The sequence below is a fragment of the Globicephala melas genome, chromosome 2 (assembly GCF_963455315.2).
Source record: "Globicephala melas chromosome 2, mGloMel1.2, whole genome shotgun sequence".
In the NCBI taxonomy this organism is placed as follows: domain Eukaryota; kingdom Metazoa; phylum Chordata; class Mammalia; order Artiodactyla; family Delphinidae; genus Globicephala; species Globicephala melas.
Window position 1 is genome coordinate 96,333,216 of NC_083315.2, and position 23,063 is coordinate 96,356,278.

The 23,063-nt window shown below is 45.6% G+C and overlaps 1 protein-coding gene across 6 annotated transcripts in view; it reads left to right on the plus strand.

The window, feature by feature from the left end:
• The first annotated feature begins 7,837 nt into the window (after positions 1-7,837).
• Positions 7,838-23,063, plus strand: part of MEIS2 (Meis homeobox 2) — a 200,235-nt gene continuing 185,009 nt past the window's right edge. The window contains exons 1-6 of one of the 6 annotated variants that reach the window (XM_060293581.2): positions 7,838-8,049; positions 9,330-9,562; positions 11,088-11,229; positions 11,935-11,985; positions 13,008-13,058; positions 13,835-13,984. In XM_060293581.2, the coding sequence (XP_060149564.1) occupies positions 8,038-8,049; positions 9,330-9,562; positions 11,088-11,229; positions 11,935-11,985; positions 13,008-13,058; positions 13,835-13,984 (639 nt within the window). In that variant the 5' untranslated portion in view covers positions 7,838-8,037. Of the gene's footprint in view, positions 8,050-8,481; positions 8,634-9,329; positions 9,563-9,997; positions 10,095-11,087; positions 11,230-11,934; positions 11,986-13,007; positions 13,059-13,834; positions 13,985-23,063 lie in introns of those variants that run through there. The other 5 variants (XM_060293583.2, XM_060293582.2, XM_060293584.2 and 2 more) reach the window with 5 other exon arrangements.

A 23,063-nucleotide genomic window follows, 5' to 3' on the forward strand; every position in this document is an offset into this window, starting at 1 on the left:
TTCTGAGTTGGGAAGAGGTCTTTGTGTGATCACAGACACTGCAGACTGAGGCCCCCTCACTTCAAGTATCCACTGACTGGGTCTGTATTGGAGGTATGGTCCTCACTTTGCAAGGTCAAAACTAAATTTTAGAAAACGCAATCATAAAGTTGAGTGAGTCTAACTGTCCCCCAGGCCCATACCCTTTCTTCTGTTTCAAGGAGTAGAAGGAAGAGATTTGCTCAAAGGAGGACTGGAAATTTCTCTAAGGATCAGAGTGTGTGTGGAATGTGTGTGTGTGTGTGTGTGTGTGTGTGTGTGTGTGTGTGTATGAGACAGACAGAAAGAGAGAGAGAGAGAGAGAGAGAATTTTAATCTAAAGCACCCAGTTGGAGTTGAATCTCTCCTTCTGTCCCTATATCCTCTGATGGCTCCCCACACACTGCTGAAGGTTTACCGGCTACTGTTTTATAAAAAAGCCACAAATAAGAAGACAAATCTCTTCGAGAAAGGAGGAAATATGCTGATGAGTACTGCATCCTCAAGCGAGTTCCCGCAGTCTCTGCTGTCTTTTTCTTCTTTGCCCCATGAGGTTTCCAGTGAGCTTTCCTACTCCCACTTTTCTTTTCCACTCCTCTCCAAATCTGGTGTGGTAGTGGTGGTGGGAGAGGGAGGATAGAGCTAATTTATTTAAAAAAAAAATCCTGGACAGGCCCAGTATATTAAACTGGGGCAGTCCGTTGTGCTGTAGGGATCTGGCCGGCGGGAAGGGGGGCAGCTGGCGCCCCCAGCCCAACACTCTCCCGAAGGTCTGTTCCCACCCCTGCGAAGCCCCGACCCTTCCTCAAACTCGCACTGAGACTCGGCTTCCTGACCTAAAACTTAGCTGGGCTCCACTAGACGGGATTCCAGTGTCTGATTTCTTTCCTCCAAACTTCACAAATGCAGTTTAAACCCCTCCAAACCACCGACGGCTGAGAGGCTGAGACTTAAGCAACGTGTTAAGCTACAGTAAGATGCGACTCAAAGGCAAAGGACGTGTGTGACCCATGCTGGGTGAAGGTGGGGGTCCCAGGAGAGCTCCCCCGCCGGAGCATCACTTGGTTCCGAGGGTGTCAGCCTCTGACCGGGTCTTTCCAGCTGTCTGCGCGGCAAATGGGGGTGGGAGCTAGAAAGGGGGAAGCAGGAAGAGAGGAAAGAGAGAAAGGGGGGATAGGATCAAGATTGCGGAAGAGACAAGAGAAGGAGAGAGGAAGATGTGAGGAAAGAAGGGAGGATGGAAGAGAGCGCGGGAAGGAGCCAGAGACAGCGAGAGAGAGCTCACTCGCGCTTGGAGCCCCGCCAGATAGCGCTAGAGGGCTATTTATTGAAATACTTTCCTACTGCGAGATATTGAAGCAGCTAAAATTGGGAGAAATAAGAAATAAGAGCAAAAGGAAAGAAAGTAAAATCATTCCACCCCATCTTATGTAAGAACATAAATTAAGGGGTGCCTTATTGTTATTAATTGGGGGGAGGGGCATATGGAAGAAAGCCTAAGTGGGGAAAGGACCAGGAAACAAAAACAAACAAAAAGGGGTCCCCATCCCTCCCTTCGTCCCAACTCGGAAGAGAGTGAGCAAAGTTAACAGGTAAGAAAGCAAGTGGAATTCTTCCTAGAGCAACTTTCAGAGCTTCTGGTTTTATCGCTGGGAAGGTCAAGAACATTTCACAAGGATGAGCTGAGGTTTATAGAGAAGAGATGCTTTTAAAGTAATAGATGGCTGCAAGGGGGTGGGGAGGGAAAGGCAAACACGTTATTGGAAATGCCAAATAAAATATATATTAAAAATTCCAACTGTCAGCCAGCAGGTCGGAGCAGAAAGAGAGACCCGCTGCCTTTGTCCCAGTGATACTGGGTTCAGGGCTGTTTCTGCAGGACCGCAATCCAACTCCTTGAATAACAATTTATACTCTGGGAGGCTTGGAGAAGAGAGCTAGACTACAAAAATTCACTGTTGCATTCAGAACGCAAATAACAGTGAAGCAGATAGAGAGAAAAGACCTAGTGACAGAGGTGGAGTCCAGAGAGAAAGGAAGAATAAAATATTTTGATCCTTTTTACTTGCTGAAGTCAGTAATGCAAGACAGAAAACTTCTTTCAAATAATATTTTACTCTAAAATATTGGTTTGGTTTTATTCTAAAACCCCAGGCATCTCAATTCTAGCTTGTCATTTTAAAATTGCACTTTCCTTTTACCTAAAGGAATTTTTTGAATTAAAGTAATAATATCTTTCTTCCAAACCAGCCAACAGAACCTCCACAAATAAAAATTAACCTTATAGAGGGGGGAAAAAACCCCAAACCTGCTTAATCCAAAATACTCCAATTCAAAACATTAACTAAAGTTACAAATAAGATTACGGTTGGATTTATTTGCTCCTCTAGCAAGGCGTCAATTGTTCTAACAGCTGTAAGAAGACAAAAAGGATTTAAACCCAGCAATTTTAATACACAGATTAACACTTCAGACCTCAGAGTTCTGAGGAATTTGGAGTTATCTGTGCTGAGGACCTATTACTTTCTAGAAAAAAAAAAAAAAAGGTGAAAAGAAACACAAGCTCCTAAAGGAAGGTGGGCAAATTCACCTAAAATAGAGTCTCGGTTCATAACTGTTCATTTCAAATTAAATACTCTCCGTAAAGCCAATGCCCTTTAAATTAAGTAGGTATAGAGGCATTCAATTCTTCTTTTAAATTTTTGAATGTTACCTATAATATCATTCCATGTTGAGACAAAAAAAAAAATTAAAAATAGAAAAGAAGCAGTTCTCAGAAGTCTTGGGGATGCTCCAATAAGAAAGAGGTGATTAAAAACAGACCCTTAAATTTGAAAGGCCCGATTCCCCCTCCCATTCGCCCCCCCCAATCAGGTCCCTTCCCTTTCACCTCTTTTTTTATGCAGTGCCCTCACCCCCACTCCAGAGCTAAGTAGCCGATTTGGGATTCTGAAGAAACAGATTTCAGCATCCATATTTGTTCTGGGGCACTTGTAAAATGCGATTTGTAGAAGGTCTTTAGCCTTCTGATTGTCTTTGAATTGTTTTTACTGAAACAGATCTTTTGCAGTTAATGAGTCCCCACGCAGCTGGACAGCTCCTCTCGGACACTGAGAACTCTAACCCCAAAATGACCCCAATTTGACACCGCAAGATGAAATTTTACCGCCTGTTAAAACCATTTCCAGCCTGGGCAAACGGAGCTGACTGTTGACGGAGGTGTGTGCCGCCTCCTGCGACCCCCATCTCACGCCTGTCTCCTGGGCCTGCCCCACCTACTTTTCCTTTACCCCAAATGTGGGAGAGCAGATGAGCCTCGCAGCCCCGGTGGGAGTGCGGAGGCTGAGAACTGAGCATCAGCAACAACGTACTATCGGACTAGAAAGCAGAAAGCCTGCGTACCCCACTGTTTTTGAATAGCTTCCATGGGACTGCAAAATTGGGGGTTAGGAGAGACCATGAAGTTCTTAAATGTTTTTCAGCTCTATTAATAAAACATCAGCAAGTTGGTGATTAAAACTAATAGTCCTTTAAATTCATCAGATTGACCAAGAACTGACATCATGAATCACCTCCAACTTGATCTTGTGTGCAATTCACTGCACTGCGATGCTATCTTAAACTAACGGTTTCATAAATTACGTGCAACTAGGTAAGTGAAATTTCTTTAGTCGCATGAAATTCGGGGTTCTCCCCTTAAGCAACTGGTGAAGTTTTAAATGACACATATTTTCCTCCAGGAGGACTTCACTTTTAACACACTCACACTTCTTAACTAAGGTCTTTGGAGTTAAGAATGATTGGTTGGTTTTTTTCTTGAACAGTATCTCAAAATGTTCTATTTCTCTCTCCTTCCCATCTGTAACCAGATTGTCCCAGTTACTTGCTTTAAAGTACTCAATAAAAGGCAAAAGGAGTTACAGAATATTAGAGAGAGAGAGAAAGAAAGAAAGGAAGAAAGGAGTTTGGGTTAAAATGCCTTCTGCATCACCCAAAGGATGAAAACACATGACAATAGAGTTCGAACTTTTTTCTTTTGTAAAGCTCAAGATTATCACGGAGTAATCAACCCATTAGCTTAACAACTGTTTGAAAATATAGAAATCATCAGTCGGTCTGAATTGTTTTTACTCGGATGCACTGCCAGGGAAGAAACTTTTTTTAAAAAATCCTAGTGTAGTTTTTCTAAATAAAGGCTGTAGGAAATGCTACCTCACTTTACAATATCATTATGAAAAAAAGTGATGGTAAGAGAAGCAGGAGAAGCAGAAGGTAGCAACTTTGAATGTTTAAACTCTGCGATGCAGAGGTTCGGTTCGAAGTTGATTTTTACAAAAGAAGTATTTATCAAGGAAACTGAGTTCCTTTTTTAAAAGAAAAGTGGCGCTTTCTGTACAGGGCATTTAAAACAACAGTAACCCTATTGGCGACAACAAATATGCAATACTGAAAATAAGAACAGTTAGAGGAGTTAAAAACTGAAAAACTGTATAAACTTCTCAGCTAGCGGCGCTGAACGGGGACCGTGGATCCACCAATATAAAGACCTCGGCAAAGTCGAAAATGCTCCGCAGCGAGACCACTTTGATTTTTTTCTCTCTCATCTTTCCGCCCCGGCTAAACTGAATTCGAACAACTGCCTCCTATAATAAAATTCTGGAGGTCAACTTTTTCTTCTCTTTTGCATCTTCTTTTTTTACTCACCTTTTCTTATACGTCGACGAACAACTCAGCAACAAATAAGGATGCTTTTAATCTTGGAGTTCTTCTGGGGAAAAAAAATGAGGAGGTGGAGGGGGAAGGACCCTCCCCCCCAACCTGCAGGTTTCATACCAGTCGGCTGTTGCAGGCTTGAAGCCCGGCTTAAGAGTGGCTGAAAAGTCTAGCCTGGGCTAGACTCTCCTCCCCGAAGCTCCGCGCGCCCGGCAGTCCTTGCTCCGGCCACCCCGGCAAATACCGCGCGGTCCGCGGCCCCTCTCCCTGACGTCGCGCTACACTCGCCTCTGCAAGCCCCTCCGCACTATCTTTCTTTATATGTAAGGGCCGATTTCCCGCAGACATCATTGTTATGATGGCTCATTTAATCAAACTGTTTAATTGCTCTGGTAATCACTATCATCATCACAGGTGCTCAATCATTCATCATTTTTGGAGGGCTTTATTGACCTCCGGAGCTCATTCCCCAGCCCTATTAAAACGGGGCCAAATTTCTCCGACTCCGCTTGGAGTCTCTGCAGGCTACGATCTAAGCCCAGTTGAGAGTTGCCCGAAAGCTAACAGTGAAGCAGAGATGAAAAGGGAGAAGGAAAAAAAAAAAAAAAAGCCTATCCGCCTTCTCGCCTTCTCCCTCTTATTCTCATTCTCTCTCCCCACAACTCCCTTCTCTCTCTCTCCCTCTCTCCCTCACAAACACACACAGAGTATTTTATTCTCCTTGAGCGCCCCCCCCAATCTCCCGGGAAGTCGGGTCAAAGCCACGCGCAGAGGATTCGCTACTTTCTACTCTCCAGAATGGGTTCAAAGTTGGAGAAGGAGGCGGCTGTTGAGGAACAATCTGTTTTCAATTCTCTGGGCCGGGGACCATGAACCAGGGCGAGAGCCAGGAGTTGGGGAGAGGGCGCGCTCGGAGCGCAGGCCCCGGCTGCTGGGCTGCCGGGAGCCGGGGGGCGGCGGGGGCTGCAGAGCTGAGCGCGCCGGGAGACCGTAGCTCCGCCCCCAGCTCGCGGCTCGGAGTGATTGACGCGCGGCCGCCGTGATACCCGCGGCGCGGAGGTGAGGCAGGGTGCAGCTCCAGCCAGGGATTCGGCGAGACATCGGCTAGAACTACTTTCTACGCAAACCATGTGGGATAGTTACCTTCTTTCCCTCCACTCTCCTCCTTTTCCTTTTTGGAAAAGTTCATTCGGAGTCGGCCCCATCTTCCTGATACCCTGAAATTGCCCGGTGTAACTAACACAGCCATTAGCCGGCGATACCGCTGACTGGCCTCTGCGCCCCCGGCGACCACAACAAAGCTGGGCAGGGAGTGCCGGCCAATCCTCCTTGCTAAGCATTCTCTCTCGCTATGCATTCTCTCCCCCCCCCATGCTTCCCAGCTCTAAGTGAGATCCACTTTGGAGTCGCACACCAGTCGCGCGCGCGTGTACACACACACACACACACTTTGGCAACATCAGACAACATCAAACATCCAAACGACTCCCTCCCATTCCTCCCTCATGATTCCACCGCGGGCCCCAAAGACTCTCCAGGGTGGCCCTTGTCCGCAAAGCTTGAAGGGAGTGCTCTCTGAGTTAAGCTGGTCTCTTCTTGTCCTAGAAAAAAATGAATGTTGACAAGGGTCCTGGATCTGCACAGGGAAGAAAGTACCACTTAAAAAAACAAAAACAAAAACAAAACTCTAGCCGGGCGTTGGTACGGTCTGCAGATCCTGCTGCCTCTGGGTGTTAGCAGAAAGCCTTCGGGGCGCGATAATCGGCTGGCAGAGGAGTAGGGGGCCCGCGGAATTAAAAGGAACAAAAGCAAGAGCGCCATGCCAAACGTCCCCGACACGACCTCGTTAGGCAGGAGCCGGGAGTGATGGGGAAGTGAACTAGAAGCAAGTTTTTTTTTTTAAATTAAAAATCTGAGGCTGTACCGTACTTTCCCTGTGGTTTTCTGTAGTTTTCCTCTCTGCGCTCTCCCTGTCCTCTTCATTCTCATTCTCTTTCCCTCCCTCTTTCCTCACGTGCGCGCGCGCGCGCGCACACACACACACAGGCGCACACGCACGCACACACACACATACTCCTCTTCCTCCCTCCTCCCCCCCCTTCCCCCGCGCCTTCCCCCGCGGAGGAGCAGCCTCGCTGATTTGCTCGGGTCGGCCGGGCTCCTGCCTCCCCTCCCCCTCCCGCCCCCCGCCTCCCGCCTCTCCCGCCCCCCCAACCCGGGCCGTCCGATCGCACTCGCTGCATATCAGAAGCTCCGCGCGGCGCGCTCCTCCTCGCTCCCGCTCCCCACTCCCGGGATGTGTCTCCGCCGTACGACGGGCTATGGCCACCACGACTTCCGGGTTCCGTCATTTCGTTCTCCCGCCGCCGACCCGCGCCGCCAAACTGAGGCTCTTCTATAAGCCAGGCAGCAGCCAACCTGCCAACACCTACTGACACTCACTCATCTCCCAGAGAGAGAAAGAGAGCGAGAGAGAGCGAGCGCGAGAGAGCGAGCGCGAGTGAGAGCGAGCGAGCGAGCGAGAGAGAGAGGGAGAGACAAAATACCTACCAGGAAAGGGGGGGAGGAAGTCCAGTTTTTGCAAACTATTCATTTTTTTTCTTGATTTCCCCCCCCTGCTTTCTTTGAACGATACTTTAAAGAGAGAGGATCATATTATAGATACCGCGGGGGCAAAGCTAAGGGGGGGGGAGGACAAATTCAAGAAGCAGAAACCCCTCGCGGAGTTTTACTGGAAGAAAAAAACGGGTCTGAAAGATTCCTCCTCTTCATCATCATCAACCATCATTCATTCACTACCTTGACATTCCGGGCTTTGATTGACAGCTGGAGTGGCAAAAAGCCATGAAACACGACAGTTCGGTTACATGTGGGCTGCTGACGGGCCGCTCGTAACCTTCAGTTCGGGGGCTTGACAATTTTTTTTTTCTTCTTTTTCTTTTTCTTTTCTTTTTTTTTTTTCCAACTGAGGGGAAGAGAAGAGAAAGAGGGGGAAAGGAGGACCGAAGAGGAGGAGGAGGGGAGGGGGGAGGAGGAGGAGGTGGAGGAGGAGGAGGAAGATCAGGAGGAGGAGGAAGAAGAGGAAAAAAGAGAAAAAGAAGAAATATCACAGGAAAAAAAAAAACTCTTCGTTGTCTTGCCTGGGCTTTTTTTCCCCCCCCTAAAAATAACATATTGGAAAACTGGGAGAAGTCTCCTTGGTTTGGAAAAAAAAAAAAAAAGGAATCTTCAGCCTAGATCACTTTCTTATCCGGACTGGGATATTAAATATACGACACATCCAGGAGTTTATTGGAGCGCAGACTGATGGCGCAAAGGGTAGGTTTAAATCTCCAACACTTACCTAGATATAAATCCTCTCCTAAGAGGGGCCTGTCCCGATGCCTCCTCTCCCTTCAACGCTGCTGCTGCTGCTCGCTGCTTGATGATGGCGGCCAGTATTTAAAAAAATAGCAGCAAAATTATTCATCGGCTTCTTTTCCCCCCCGTGCCTCTGCGTGTGTGCGAGTGTGTGTGCGTGCGTGTGTGCGTGTCTGGGCGCGCGTGTTTCAACGCTGTGCGAGCGGGCGGGCGGCGAGTGCGTGTGAGTGGTGTGTGTGTGTGTGTGTGTGTGTGTGCGAGTGCAATTGTTACACGCTTTCGCCTCGCTCCAGCTTTTACCCCAGCAGCGCGATTCCCCCGGTTCTCCTGCTGCCGCCGCTGCCGCTGCTGCGCCGCTGCTGCCGCTGCTCCCGCGGCTCGGGGCGGGCACCGGCTGCGTAGGAGCCGCCGCCGCCGCCGGGGCCGCCGCTGGGGCCGCGCTGCCGCAGCTGCTGCGCCGCCGCCTAGACTAGCCTGGGCTGCTTGTTTTGTCTCTGAAATTGACAAGGACGCAGGGAATCCGCTGCTAAATAATGTTTCTGGTAACTTTCACATTATTCCCCCCCACCCCACCCCCACCCTCTGCTCCCTGCCCCCGGGGAGGCACTGGCCCCAGCCTTCCCTAGTCCTCGGCGTTCTCGTCCTGATTATTAGCGTTTTTCTTCTCTTTATTTTGTTTCATTTCGCCTTTTGATTTATTGGATCCTCTGGAGGAGGCGAAGGGGGGTTAGGGGTGGGATCCGGGGCTTCCTCCTCACACTAACTCCACTTCTCCCTCGGTTGGCTTGCTACGGTTCTGCTGCCTCCCGCCCGAGCGGGACCTCCCGGCGCCCCCTCAATCCCCGGCCTCACCGCCCCCTCTCCCTACTCTAACGCTGCTCTCGGTTCATACTTTTTCATCTTTTAAATTTAAAAACACCCCCCTCCCCAACTTTCAACTCCGTTGTTTCGGCTGGTTTGGTTTCTGTGTATTCAACTCGTGCTCGGTACTTTTCTCCTTTATGACTTTGTTTTTATTTGTATTTTCCTCCCTCTTTCTCTCCTGCCTCCCCCCCCTCCCCGTCGCCCCCTCCTCCTCCTCTCTCTTCTTCCCTTGGCCTTCTCCCTCTCTCTCGCCTCTATTCCTTCCCCACTTCTCTCCTCTCTCTCTTCTCCCTGCTTCTTTTCCTACCCTCCCTCGGCTCTCCTCGCTCTCTCTCACCTCCTGCGCCCCCCGCCCCTTTGCCGGGTTCTGACAGTACGATGAGCTGCCCCATTACGGCGGGATGGACGGAGTAGGGGTGCCTGCTTCCATGTACGGAGACCCTCACGCGCCGCGGCCGATCCCACCGGTTCACCACCTGAACCACGGGCCGCCGCTCCACGCCACGCAGCACTACGGCGCGCACGCCCCGCACCCCAATGTCATGCCGGCCAGCATGGGATCCGCTGTCAACGACGCCTTGAAGCGGGACAAGGACGCGATCTATGGGTAAACCAACCTGCAACCCCTCCTGACCCAGCGTACTGTGTGAGTGCGAGTGCGAGTGTGTGTGTGTGTGTGTGTCTGTCTCTGTAGGGGGGGGATGAGGGGGTGGACGACCAAGTGGGGAGTTATTTCTCCTTAGGGTAGGGGGGCGGAAACCGCTGGCCTTAGGAAAGGACAGGGAAGGGGGCCTGCTCTTCTGCCCCTTGCGTGTAACTCCTGGGGAAGATTTGGCTTCCTCCACCGCCACGGCCCCGTCACTCCGTACCCCAGAGCCGGGAGTGACTGATTCCTCCGAATCTGGCCAGGGCCTTCTCCCCAAGGACGGGATTCCTGGCCAAAGGACGCAGAGCTGGTCCTTCCAGGCCCCCTAACAGAGGCCCCGACGAAGGAGAAAGTTTCCTGCCGATGAGAAGCAACTTTTTTTTCCTTTTCTGTTTCCTACCGAGAGTCTGGGAGTCACTAAATGCAGTTGGAGCTGGGATCAGGGCTGCTTCTGTCGGCCAGGAAGTCCTAATCACCCTCTTCTTAATTCTCTGTAAATAAAGGGGGCAGACCTTGAAGTGCAGCGGGGTGGAAGGGGCTGCTGCTTGCACAGAGCAGCTCTTGGGGGGAGTAAGGGAGATGGCTGGAAATTATTTTAAATTCTGAGAGAACTCGGGGAGGGATGGGGGTGCACGGCCCCAACGTGTACCACTCGGGCCCTCCCAGCTGAGGGTAGGTGGGGAAGGCTGCGGGATGCCGAGGGGAGGGGACAGTGTCGGTAAACAGCAACTGCGCCTGAAGCCGGAGGCCGCAAGCATCCCGAGGTGTAGCTAAACCGCCCAGAGGAACACAAAGGACAGGCGCACACGCACACTTCCCAGTTTTAACACTCGATTTATTTATTTTCGCCAGCTGGAGAAATGTGGTCTTTGAAAGGAAGCTCTCGGCGTGTACCATTCCTATTATTTTGGTCCCCTCACCCGGGCTTTACTAGAAGTGGAGCAAACAAGTTTATAAGGCAAGGGGGTGGAGATGTTAGACTGAGGAAAATATCACTTCGGGGGTGTGTGTAGGTGAGCCTTGGGCCTCCTCTGGAATGCCCATTAAAACGTGGAGTTAAAGCAATTTTGGATTTCACGGAGTGTTCCTCTCTTGGGAGGTCAGGGCTGGGTCTCAGGGTTTGGTTGGGCGGCCTCTGTCGTGCGGGGAGTGGGTCTGGATCAACACCGGGCTCCGGACTGCCTGAGCCTATTGGCTGTTTTCATTACGTTCGAACCGAGGCTGTTTTTACTTGGCGGGCTAACTGGCCAGGGGCTTCTCCTACCAGATCTGAGGGAGTCCTGAGCTGAGGGAAAGGGCCAGGCCGTTTTTCCTTTCTGTTTCTGGCCCAGGCTCGGCTGGCTGAGGAAGGGTTGTAAAGTATGATGCGTGCCTGTGGTAGAAAGGAAGGAATCCGAACCCTCCAAACTTGTTGATTACAGTTCTTGCTCCTTCCCCTCTGCACCCCGTCTCCGTGTGTGTGTCTCTGCGTGGCGCTGCCCGTTAGGCACCCGTTGTTTCCTCTGTTAGCTCTGGTCTTTGAGAAGTGCGAGCTGGCGACCTGCACTCCCCGGGAACCCGGAGTGGCCGGCGGAGACGTCTGTTCCTCCGACTCCTTCAACGAGGACATCGCGGTCTTCGCCAAGCAGGTCCAACCTTCCTGACCCACTCACCCTCCTGCAGCCCCTCACTCCCCCTCCCCTTTCCTCAGAGCTTTACTTGAAAGAGAAGGAAGAGGCAGGGACACCCGATCTGTTCCTCCGGCCCCAGTCCTCGCTCCCCATCCTTGAGCCTGGAGGCAAATTGGAAGAAGAGATAAATATGGGTGTTTGTTTTTCCCCCCAGCCAGGAATACAGGGGCTCGACCCTCGAATTAAAGTTGACCTGCTCCTAATCTGGGGCTTGGCCTTTTCCCCCGCCTGCAGCTACTTGAACAAGAATTGGGGATAGGGGCTTTGAGGGCCCCGAGAGTGCCCGGGAGGGAAGGAAGCTGGGCGCCTTTCGGGGCTGTCGGCGCCGGCGCGGAGGTGAGGGAGGCTGCGAACCATAGCCCCGCGGATGGCAGGATAAGGGGGTACTTGGACCCAGAGAACGGCCCTGAGTTCTCGGCTACAGCTCAGAGGTTCCAGGTACCCCTAAATGGGGCCAGAACTAGGAGGCCCTGATTCTTTTTCAACCGACCCCATTGACTGAAGGCACTAGCTTGTTTCATGTATTTACCAAAGCCCCTCTCCTCGTCTCCGCCACTGCCCCTCCACCGTCCCCACTCACACACCACGGTTTAGTCGGTGACAGGGTTTCTCTTCTTTTAAATGGAGTGGTAATTCATGCTGACTTTTCCCTGCTTCCTATAGGTTCGCGCCGAAAAGCCACTTTTTTCCTCAAATCCAGAGCTGGACAATTTGGTAAGGCTCACTGTTTCTTGCCTTTCCCCAGCCTGGGCCCCTTTCCTTGCCCAGAAGCACACACTTTTCCCCGGAGCTCCGGGGAGTTCGAGCAGAGCCCTCTTTTGAAGCTCCAGAGCTACGGGGAGGAAGGGAAGAGCTTAGAGCCCCTGCCGGGGAGCTGGGAGTGAGGGGCGGGTTGGACGTCAGGGCGAGCAGAACCCAGGGAGGCAGCGAGCGGGGACGCGGCGCCGAGAGCGAGAGCGAGAGCAGGGGATGCGCCCCAGGTCTCGGCCCCGGGAGTGAGGCGGCGAGAAGTGAGTGATTTCCTCTGTTTGCCGGGGCAGGCGGCCGAGCCCCGGGCAGCTAACCCGAAGGAAGTCACCGCCTGCGCGGCGGAGGGCGGGCCGCGGAGGTGGGCGTGGGGGTGAGGGGCAGGCCAGCGCAGGCCACTTTTAGGTGCGATTCTTTTGCTAATTTGCACGATTTCAATATTAAAAGTACTTAAATCCGCTTTCAAAGGCCCTGCCTCACCATTCTTCTAGAGTATTTCCTTCTTCAGTAAGGACGGATTTCGCAGGGTGTGCTGTTCTAAAAAGCTTTCTCACTCCAAAGAAGCGACTTTTTTCTTCCTTCCTTCCTTCCTTCCTTCCTTCCTTCCTTCCTTCCTTTCTTTCTTCTTCTTCTTCTTTTTTTTTTTTTATTTTGGCCTGAGGTCGAGAGAGGCGACGTTAAAGAGGACTGAGGCGGAGAAAGAAGGCCTATCCCTAGGAAAGCAGTGCTTGTAAATAGCTCAGTAAACGTGAGGGGTAAAGATATTAAATGCTTCGGCATAGGTTGAGTCAGATTCCTACCCCGTAGCCAATGAGGCAGAGATGATCAGTAATCACTTGGTTTTTCTGACGATTTCTTGATGTGTGGGCTTTGCCTGGCCACTTGCCTGGGTCTTCTCCCAGCCCCATTCCCTCACCATCCCCCACTAGAAACCTCCGAGTCACAGGCGTCACAGAGCCTTAACTCCGCACTCTAAACTTTTCTTCCAGATGATACAAGCAATACAAGTACTAAGGTTTCATCTTTTGGAGTTAGAAAAGGTAAGCAGGAAATGACACTCCCCACTTTGATTTGGTCACTTCCCTCTCCTGGTTGAGTTGGGATGTTTTTAAGAAACCTCCAGGCTGAGGGATTGAGAACCTGGAGAGATTCTGAGCAACTTATTACCATGTACTTCCTCCACATTGCTTCTCGACCCAGGGCCTCAGAGGATGGGTGAATTAGGACAGCCCTGTCTTTTAAAGTAGCCGCCGCCCCCCTTTTCCCCAGGCGTTCAGGATTATTTTGAAATGCAGCAAACCATTTGTGTTACTGGACATTCAGCCTGCTTGCGTCTCTATTAGGCTCAGAGCGTGCATTAGGTGCTGGCAGAGGGAATCATCCTCGCTGGGTTGTCTTTACATTGCTCTGCAGCTCAATCACTTTCCCCTGGAAACATACAAAATTCCTAGCTTATTGAACCGCAAATGCTAATGTTGTTCCCAGTTCCAGCGTTCTAATGTTTTGATGTTATCATCAAATCGGATTTTCCCAGTCTGAACCCAGTTATTTCCAGTCCTGTTTCTGCTCCCTTCATTGTAACTTGTTGCTCAGGGAAGTCTCTGGAGAATAATATCTGCTGCAACAATTGCTCTATTGTTTCCTCGCCTTCAACTATTACACCCATTAATTAGAGTTAGTTTGGAAGACATAGCACTGTTGCTCTTTCCAAAGGTAACCTTGCAACCTGATATTTTTTCCCTTTAAAAATGAAACAAAACCATGACAACAACAACAACAATACAAGCTGAACCCTCCACCTTAACCCTCCTTCTAGGTCCACGAACTGTGTGATAACTTCTGCCACCGGTACATTAGCTGTTTGAAGGGGAAAATGCCCATAGACCTCGTCATTGATGAAAGAGATGGCAGCTCCAAGTCAGATCACGAAGAACTTTCAGGCTCCTCCACAAATCTCGCTGACCATGTAAGTCTGTGAGCCTTTGGCATTCTTTTAAGACCACTGGGCAAAGCATTTTTGAAAAATTTGTTGTAACCTCTAGCTCCACTGACTGAGTTTTCTTTTTAAATAATCTAGTCTCTCTGGGGGTCTTTTTCTCCCTTTCTCACTACTTCTGCCATACCTTTCATCTCCATTTCCCCTTTCTTGGACCCTCTCCTTATTTATGTTGAGAACCTAAAAAACCAGGGAGTCGATAGAGTGATTTGTGCTCTTAATGTGTAAAGTTTCCTGGATTTGGTGACTTGAGTGTCAGCAAATCGTCTGTTTGATATGGTGACCACTGCCTTTTCTGCTTTCTCAACTCTGTAATCATTGCAGCAGGGAGAAAGAGGCAAGAAAGCTAGCTGGACAGGATGGGGGAGACGGAGGACTGAAGGAAAAGAGAATTGGGGAGCGAGGGCTGATTTCTCAGTCTCTTGCAGAGATGACAATTCTGAGAATTACTGGCAATCTTGCATTGCATTCGAAATAAAAGGAGTGAACACGTTATAGTTTTCTGAGCTTTTGTCGTATAGAAACTTACAGTCAGTATGTGGACTTATTGCCAAGTGTGTGAGGCATCTTCATAATAAAAGGCAGTAACCTTGATAAAACAAATATTAACAATGTATTATAGAAAGCCGAAGGGAATTCTGATTGAGTAACCATAGGTTAGTGGTTGAATTTTAACACAAACAGTTGGTGAATGAGGACGGAGAGTAGAGTAAGGAGGGACTGTGTGTGTCAGGCCAGGAACGGAGATTTCTTTCTATTCTCTCTGTTTTTAATCCTATTTTGGAACCGATCTAGTGAGTCTGATGCAAAAAAAAAAAAAGCATATGTAGTGAGACTGAAAATTTGAAAAAGAAGCAAAGAGAAGAAAGATTGCAGCTGGTAGGAAAGGCAGGAGTGGCGAGGTTAAAGAGTGGGTGTGAACAGCAGTTTATTTATAGGAACCCAAGCCTGGGGGTGGGGGAGGCGGTGTCTATAGATTATAGTCGATTGAACTCACAACCTAAATGATATAGGCTATAGTCTCCTAACTTGGTGCCTGAAATATTAATTTAACACTCCGTGGAGTTAAATGGGCATCGAGGCTTGAAGGCAGTTTGTATCACCACCATCACCCCCCAGTCCTGGGTGTTAAGAGGAAAGAGTTGAGATGCCTTGAGAATAAGTTTCTCCCCCGCCTTCTCCAAAGGTTTTGAAAACGTACAGTCACAGATTTTGATTATTAGCCTTTGTGCTGTATGGAAAACCATACAGCCTAAGGACAAAAGTTAGAAAGAAAGAAAGGAAGGAGAAAAGAAAGAAAGAAAGAAGAAAAGAAAACCTCAGTCCTGAAGTCCAGTTCTGAGACAGAATAAATACTGTGACGTTGAAAGCTCCCATGCCTACCTTTCCTCTTGTCTTTTCCCGTCATGACGCAGGAAACGTTGGGGAGCTCTTTTGTATATTGAGTGTGTTCTCTGAAATCAAATGGGTGCGACAAGCAGCTATGGAAAGTTTATTTGCTGATATGTGGCTATATGATGTGTGGTTGTGGTCTGCAAGGCATGACACTCTGTTCAAAGTATTTGTTGTTGTTGTCATTTACTTGTTTATTTTCATTGCTTCCTGTTTCTGTATTCATATGCATTTTGCACTGTTGGGGGGAATGGGAAGAAATCTAGTTACATGGTTTTGTAGGATGAGAAGTTCACAGTTGTCTGCAGCCAAAAGCTTTTCTTGTGCCATTTCTAGGGGTCTTGACTACTTGGTTTTCTAAAACAGTTTCTTGGCAATTGTTTTCTCAAGTGGATGTATGAACTAGAGCATGCTGATGTTTACTTGGAAGAGATAAGGTAAACTAGGCTGTCTATAGTATTGGCTGATGGACAATGCCAATTTATGGAACTATTGTAATATTAAATTACACTCAAGAAAGAAGTTGTACCTAGGAAGAGAGTGCTTTAATAATATAACAATCATCATCTTTGAATAAAAGAATCAACTGGAACATTTGTTGCTTCTCTTTGAAGCCCCCAATCAAGTATATATGACAACTGATTTATTCTGAACCCATGAGGTCTTCCCACCTCATTGGGCATCATAATTTAAAACCTTTTATTTCCTAGAGTCTGAACTATAACATTTTTACTTTAGCCCCCTGCTATTTGTTTTGAAAGGGAGCAATAATTTGTTCCACCAGCAAACCGAGTGGGAAAGGGCGAAGTTTGCCATGGACTTGAATTTTTTGCAGGAGGTGAGAGGAAATCTTGGAGAGTTTTTACATTTTTGATATTTCTGTACCATAGGTATATGGAATGTATTCATTCCCAAGCCTTGCCCCTACAAAGTAAATCCTCTTATGTTTCAGCCTCTCCTGCAAGCTTGCCCTCCTCCTTCAACCCCCCAGCCACAAAAAAAGTAAAAATACCTCAGACCCACTACCTGAAAAGTGGTAGAGTGGGACATTTTCAGCATGTAAATGTATATCCAATTTGAATCTCCAGGTTTACTTTTTCATTTGCTTTGATATGCATATTTAATACATGGCCCCAGGCTGGATCTCATTTGGTGCACGCTAGTGCAGGGGTGATGATGAGCCACTTCAGAAGGACCAAGACAGCGTGTTGTTCTCTCTGTTTTATCTGTTGGCCCACTATTCTGATCTACTGGCTTCCTCGTGGTTTTATTTGCACATGAAATGCTGAGAGCATTTCAATTTATTGGCTATGAATAATGACAGCTAAAAAAGAAGTGTAGTTTAATTTGTTGTGTGCCAAGGTTTCTCTTCTGGAGGTGACAGTTTCTGACAGCTGTTTGACACCCCCAAAACACATACACCTCTATCCTTATTAAGTGATATCAAGCTACTTTGTGTGAGTGTGTGTGTGTGTGTGTGTGTGTGTGTTTAAGGAATGAGCGGGCAGGGAGAGAGAGAGTGAAAGAGAGAAAAGAAAGAACAAGTGTGTGATTCTGCGTAGTGGAAAGCAGAGAGAGAAGCGTCAGGAGCAAACTATTAGGTACCAAAAGAGCTTTTGATTTTTTTATTAAAATTTTTTAAAATAGAAATATGTAAAAGTAATTGATATAAATATCTTGAAAGCAAGTATTTTTGACTGACTTTTAAGAATGAGTTTTACATACTATTGCTTATTAAATGAGGCTGTTGTCTTGCTGATTTCACATTCCATAATTTTATATAAATAATCTGATGTAACATAGATGCATTAAAAGAAGACAGCGCTAATGTCTTACCTTCCATACGTTAAATTCAGTGAAGATACTGAATTTGTTCATTTCTTATTGACACCTACATGATGGGCATACTGATAAAAGGACGTTTGGAATTAAATAGAAAATAAAATTTGCAACACTGGCTACTATTTTGTCATGTTTAGTAGATTCATAGTGAATGCTTGCTAATATTTTTAATATTATAAAGTCTTTTATCTTATACCCTTAGTATAACATAAGAGTAATTTTTATAGGTAGGAAACATCTATTACAGTATTCTTTGGGATATTAGGGAGAAAAAATATGATGGTGAAAGGAAGTAGAACTCTATTTTCCAGCTGCAGTTCATGTTAAGTTTCCCAGACGTTCAAATTTATTATGTTTAAAATAAACATGTCAAGTAACCAATTCTTGAAAAAAAGTTTCAACTTGAAAACTGTTGTGGCATGATCATGCTTTTCCTAGTCTGTACTATTTCTGAATAATAGGTGATATCCACATTTTCTACTTTACGTAATTTTAGATCGGGTCTTTAGCTCTAGTGCAGACAAATGATGTATTTTATTTGTCTGCACTGTAATATCTTTATACATATAAAGATATTACATATCTTTAGATCATGTTTAGATAAATGAACTGTATTTGTTTTTCAAATACGTTCTCTGACCTAAGCTCCATTCACCTGAAGTGCATACGGTAATATTGTTATTCCTAATTAATGTACATAAGGAACTACATTTTATTTATTTATTTATTTTGGATGAATTAAGTATAGGGAAGAAAATACAATTGTATCTACTAACAGTTAATGGCAGGTGCCTGAAAATTGAGTGGCTCTGATAACCTGACTAATAAAAGAAAAATTATTTTAATTTCTACGTTGAAAGCTGTATTTTAAATGAAAATATTCTCGTTTTCTTTTGCATCTCTGAATATGTCAAATTTATTTGTCTGTACAGTTTTAAAAAATGGGTTAAGTCAAAGGGAAGAATCCCTAGAACCTTGCTTCTGACAAAATTCAGGCAAGTGTCTGAAAAATCAGCCGGGAGTGGGCAGTGAGGAGACAGATAGGTTTAAGTGATTGGTCTATAGAATACCAAGGGGTAATATTGGGATTTGACTAACATTAATAATATGAATGATTTATTTTATCAGATAGTTTCTTACGTTCTGGTGTAAGATCAGACCTCACGGTGTGTTATCCAAGGTCTCGGGGGACCTGTTCCGGGAAAGTTCTACCTCTGAGTTCTGTCTACCAACTCAAGGAGACCTGGCTGGGGGCATGGGCTTTCTGTCGCTGTTGTGTAGTTTCTGGTGGTTGATGGCTTTTCTGTCAATTTCCCATCAAGAATAATTGTGTTATTGAAATCATGTAGGTTGTGCAGTTGGAGTCTGCTTTCAGAGAAACTGTGATGAGATGAAATTAAACAAAGGTGCAGTTGACAACCGCAGACATTCACTATCAGATTAAAACTTTGATATATTAAAAATTCATTTTCCCATTTTTTTTCAGGCTAAACGTCCTATACAGTATCCCAACACAATTCAAAATTATAGGAGACATTTTATAACGTGATAACACACCAACAATAAATTTCTGTCTTCTCTAAAAGTTGCTCCATTAGATGGAGGAGGAATCATTTGCAAAGAGTACCTGCCACTTCCGTGAGAGTTGCCCACATATTAATTCCCAAAGCCTAATAGAGGGTGGAAGCGGGGAGATGAGGGAAAGACCCCGGCTCTATTTACATTTTTAAAGAGTGAGTCCGTGTTCTGAAAGCACACACAGTTCTGAGTTCTTATGTCAACTTTAGAATAACAAAGTTGAAATTCCACCATTTTTTTCAAACTGTACAACTAACGTTTTTAACTTTTATAGGCTTGACTACCTCATGATAGGAGTCTTCCTCTTCTTTTTAAAAATAATTTTTGCACAATGTTAATTAGGAGTAAAACATCTTAAAGTCATAGGAAACCTGTAAGTTACATGAATTACGTGTACTGATACAAGCATATCGTGCCTTTATTGTGTGACTATCTCGAGTCAAACTAGTTTTGCATGCTCCGTTTGCTGATTAAAGTATGTTTATATGTGTTTATTCTTACTTTCTACCTACAAGTACATATTCTGAATTACTTTACAGTATTTTCCAAGTTCGTAGGTTTTTTCTGGCTTGGTGTTATGTATCGTGTTTTAGTTGTGTAGGTTCCAGAAAATCAAATGCTTTAAGTATTTTTTAATAATAGAAATAAGAAGTGGTTGTGACCTTAGGGATTATTTTGTCTGACTTCTTAATTTTAAAGAGAGAAAGGAAACAAGTCCCAGGGAAATGAAGTTCATCACCTGAGGTCACATGACAGTTGGAGGTGGCACCCTTGAGTCTTAATTCCAATTTAAGGCTCTTTCTCCTATACCATATCCATTGCATCATCTTTTCATTTGGGGTCTAAGACGAGTTTCAGATTATTTTAGGTAAACTTGTGTGTAGTATAGCTTCTTTTTTTACTCCTAGAAGCTTAATACATTTTACTTTCCCATTCGGTTTTGTATTTATTTAGAAATGCTTACACATTTTACTCCACTGTCTTTTTGTAGTGGAAGAACCATGAGCTGTGTGGAATCATTTCAACTATCCCGCCAATTCAATGGGACTTGTTAAGTATTGTCCTATAGGCAGCCCCCCCCCGAGAAATACCATAATGGTGTAAAACGTTATAATTTCCACCATATCTGCAACCTCAACAAAAGAGGCACGGGGAGGATTTGCTTTCTATGCCCAGAGACACCTATCCTCTCTATGCTCTTTCCTAGATTTAGCAAAATTCAATGATGGTGCTAAATCAATTTTTTTTTAACTTTCAAGGGAGAAAACACTGGCAGAATTGTGTTTTCTAGGGAAAGCTGTGTGTAAATGAGAAACAGAGGAGAGCAGCAGAGTGATCTCCTGTGGCCCCGCTACTACAAGCTCTCCCCATCTTGTCTCCTGCTTTTATATTAATTACAACTTGCATTATCAGCTGTGAGTCTGTAACCCAGCAAATAGAAAATACTGCCCCTGGAGACCTAGCTTCTTGTATCTATTTTCCATCTTCTTCTATTGTGCTCCACTCAGTATTCACTGCTTTCCTCCTGCTAACACCGCTCTTTAACGCAATTACATAAGAGCAAGGACAGTACCATATTTGACTCCTAATTATTAAAGCCTCTGGGAATAGAAGCATGTTTCCTTCTTGCCCTCGGATGTCTTCATGATACTTTTGGCTGAAGAACAGGACATATATTGTGGAATGCATCTACCTGACTACTCACCCACACACGTGCCCACAGAAAGCATTTCTCTTTATTTTTCTACGTACGTCATGTGTTTTACATGCTTTCATATGCCACTTTGGTTTCAAGATTCACTAAACTTCTGCATATAATTTGGCAGAAAGCCAGGCAGTTATTCTTGAAAGATGTAAACTTGGAAACTATCTAGGGAGGGAGAAGAAGAAAGGAGTTGTGATACAAACAAATATTTCAGTCTGAGAACAAACCAGTGTTGTGGGTAAAGGACTATATTGTATCTATCCATGTTGCTTCTAAAGTTTTTTTATGGAGGAGGTAGCAGTTTTTTATTGGCCAGATTATCAATATGTGTCTTTGATCAAGTCACCAGGGTGTAGCTGAATACAGAAAACTTTGGGGTAATTCTTCAACTTGAAACCTCAAAGGCATTCAGCTGTTTTTCCTACTTTCAAGTTAGATGAATATCCTGGTACTAGCTTGTGTCAGTCTCTCAACCTAGATCATAAACCTTGAGACACTCTATGGAAATAAACATCTTGTGACACTTTTGTAGGACAGCATCTTTGAGGATATGAGGGAGATAAGGCGGAAGAGACGGGGGCATGGTGGGTTAGATAGTGAACTTGAGCAAATTTCAGGACTGGGCTGAAAACCCAAGACCCAACTCGTTTGGAGGAACCGGCTGCTCTAGAAGTAATATTTGCTTACGTGGCCTATTTCTCACCCCTTTGGTTTAGAGACCACCTCCTCCAGAAAACCAGGGAAGGAAATCAACTGAATTATAAACTAGTGAGGCCTGACTTTAAAACTCAGTACAGGTTTGATTGATGGGGACAGACCAGTGCTTTCCATTGCAGGAAGTCCTTCTGAGTGATCCCTTAAAATCATTCTAGCACCCAAACAGAAAAACTCGCTGGACCTTCATGTGAACGATTATATAATAGCTAATAGATGACATTTGCCTTAAAACATAGTTGAGGTGTTAGTGGTTAATTAGTGTAATTTTCATGAGGGGTAAGGAGCTTTTATAGCAGCCAGCTTAATAAAAAGCCTGCAGTGCATAAAATTTACATCACTTGCTGTGTGCACTGAAAAGTTTAGCTTAGGTGACTGTGTTGCCTTTTCTAAAAGAAGGTTCTAGCCAGTGTTGTTGCAGGACTAAACTCACACCATGCTATTCTTTGTTTGTTTGTTTCTTCCTTCATTCCTTCCTTCCTTTCTTTCTTTCCTTCTTTCTTTCTTTCTTTCCTTCTTTCTTTCTTTCTTTCTTTTCTTCTAGCTCTTTATCTGATTACCATCGGCAAACAGCTGACGCGAAGAGGTTGCAAATCTTGAAGAGTCCCGGTATTCTGTTTGCTTTTAGCTTGAAACTATTGGAGGGGTTTCTAATTTAGATAAAAAGAGACATCACAGGCACAACTTTGTCTTCGTACAGGCAGCAGAGAATCTTGGTTTTCATTTTATTCTGCTCTTTGTTCCCTAATCTACTTTCAAAAACGTATCTTTACGTTAGAGATCTATACCTGTGCCATATTCACAGTCACAAAATTTCTGCTTAAGGTTTTGCCTCTGAATCAATGGTTTGCATGATAGCAGGGTAGCAGCATTATTTGATAGAGGTGTCATTAATCTCTAGAGCTTTGGGTCATTTCACCATCTATCAAAAATGCTAAATATTAATTTACAGTGGTTTGAAGCAGGTCTGTAGAGGCAAACATGTTTTTTGTTGTTCTTCTTCCAAATGAGACTCGCTCCCTATTTTGTCTCACCATGGTTTCTTGATTTCATTTTGGTGAAGTTTTATGTTCTATTTGTACATTATAGGGTTGAGGTTGAGAAAAATGATAGACTGATTTTTTTCTGGATAAACTATATATGATGACAACACGGCAAGGTTGTTTTCAGATGGTCAAGATGTTAACATGTTGCCTACAGGCATGTGAGTCTGAGTCCTTAGTCACCAATTCTTGTAAGAAGAAATAGTGTACTTTGAGAGATTGATGGGGCTTTTTAGATTATTTTGCCCCCAAAGTATTGCCCCGCACCCCAGAACAAATTTGCTTGCTAGTAGCTCTGTGTGCTTAGTTAAAGTCATTGCATACAGGTGACAAGTGTACAGCTCTGTCCTTAAGGCTGGTCTGTTTCATGTGCTGTTCCTACTCTCCATTTCTGCCAGAGGAAATTCCATCTCTTGCCTGCCTTCATGTGGTGCTGATAAAGTCCTTCCTGTACATTAGAATTCCTGTTTTCCTTTAAGCAACAGCAGGGTATTGGGAATGATCAGGAAAGGGGAGGAGGAACAGGAGAAGAATACACTCAGCAAAGTAGCGTGAGCTATAACTCCCGGCTTACCTTACGTGTCCCTTAAAACAAGCAGTTCTTCCAGGAAAAAGCACTGCTCTGTGACTTTAAGCCTTCCATGCAGCTCAAAAGGAAGTCCTTTCCATCTTATTAGATGGGTTACAGTTCATAGTTGTTTCATTTTCTGATTGTTGTTTGTGCAAATTAAAGCAGAAGGTATTGATTCAGTGATTAATATTATTGTCTCTGTTG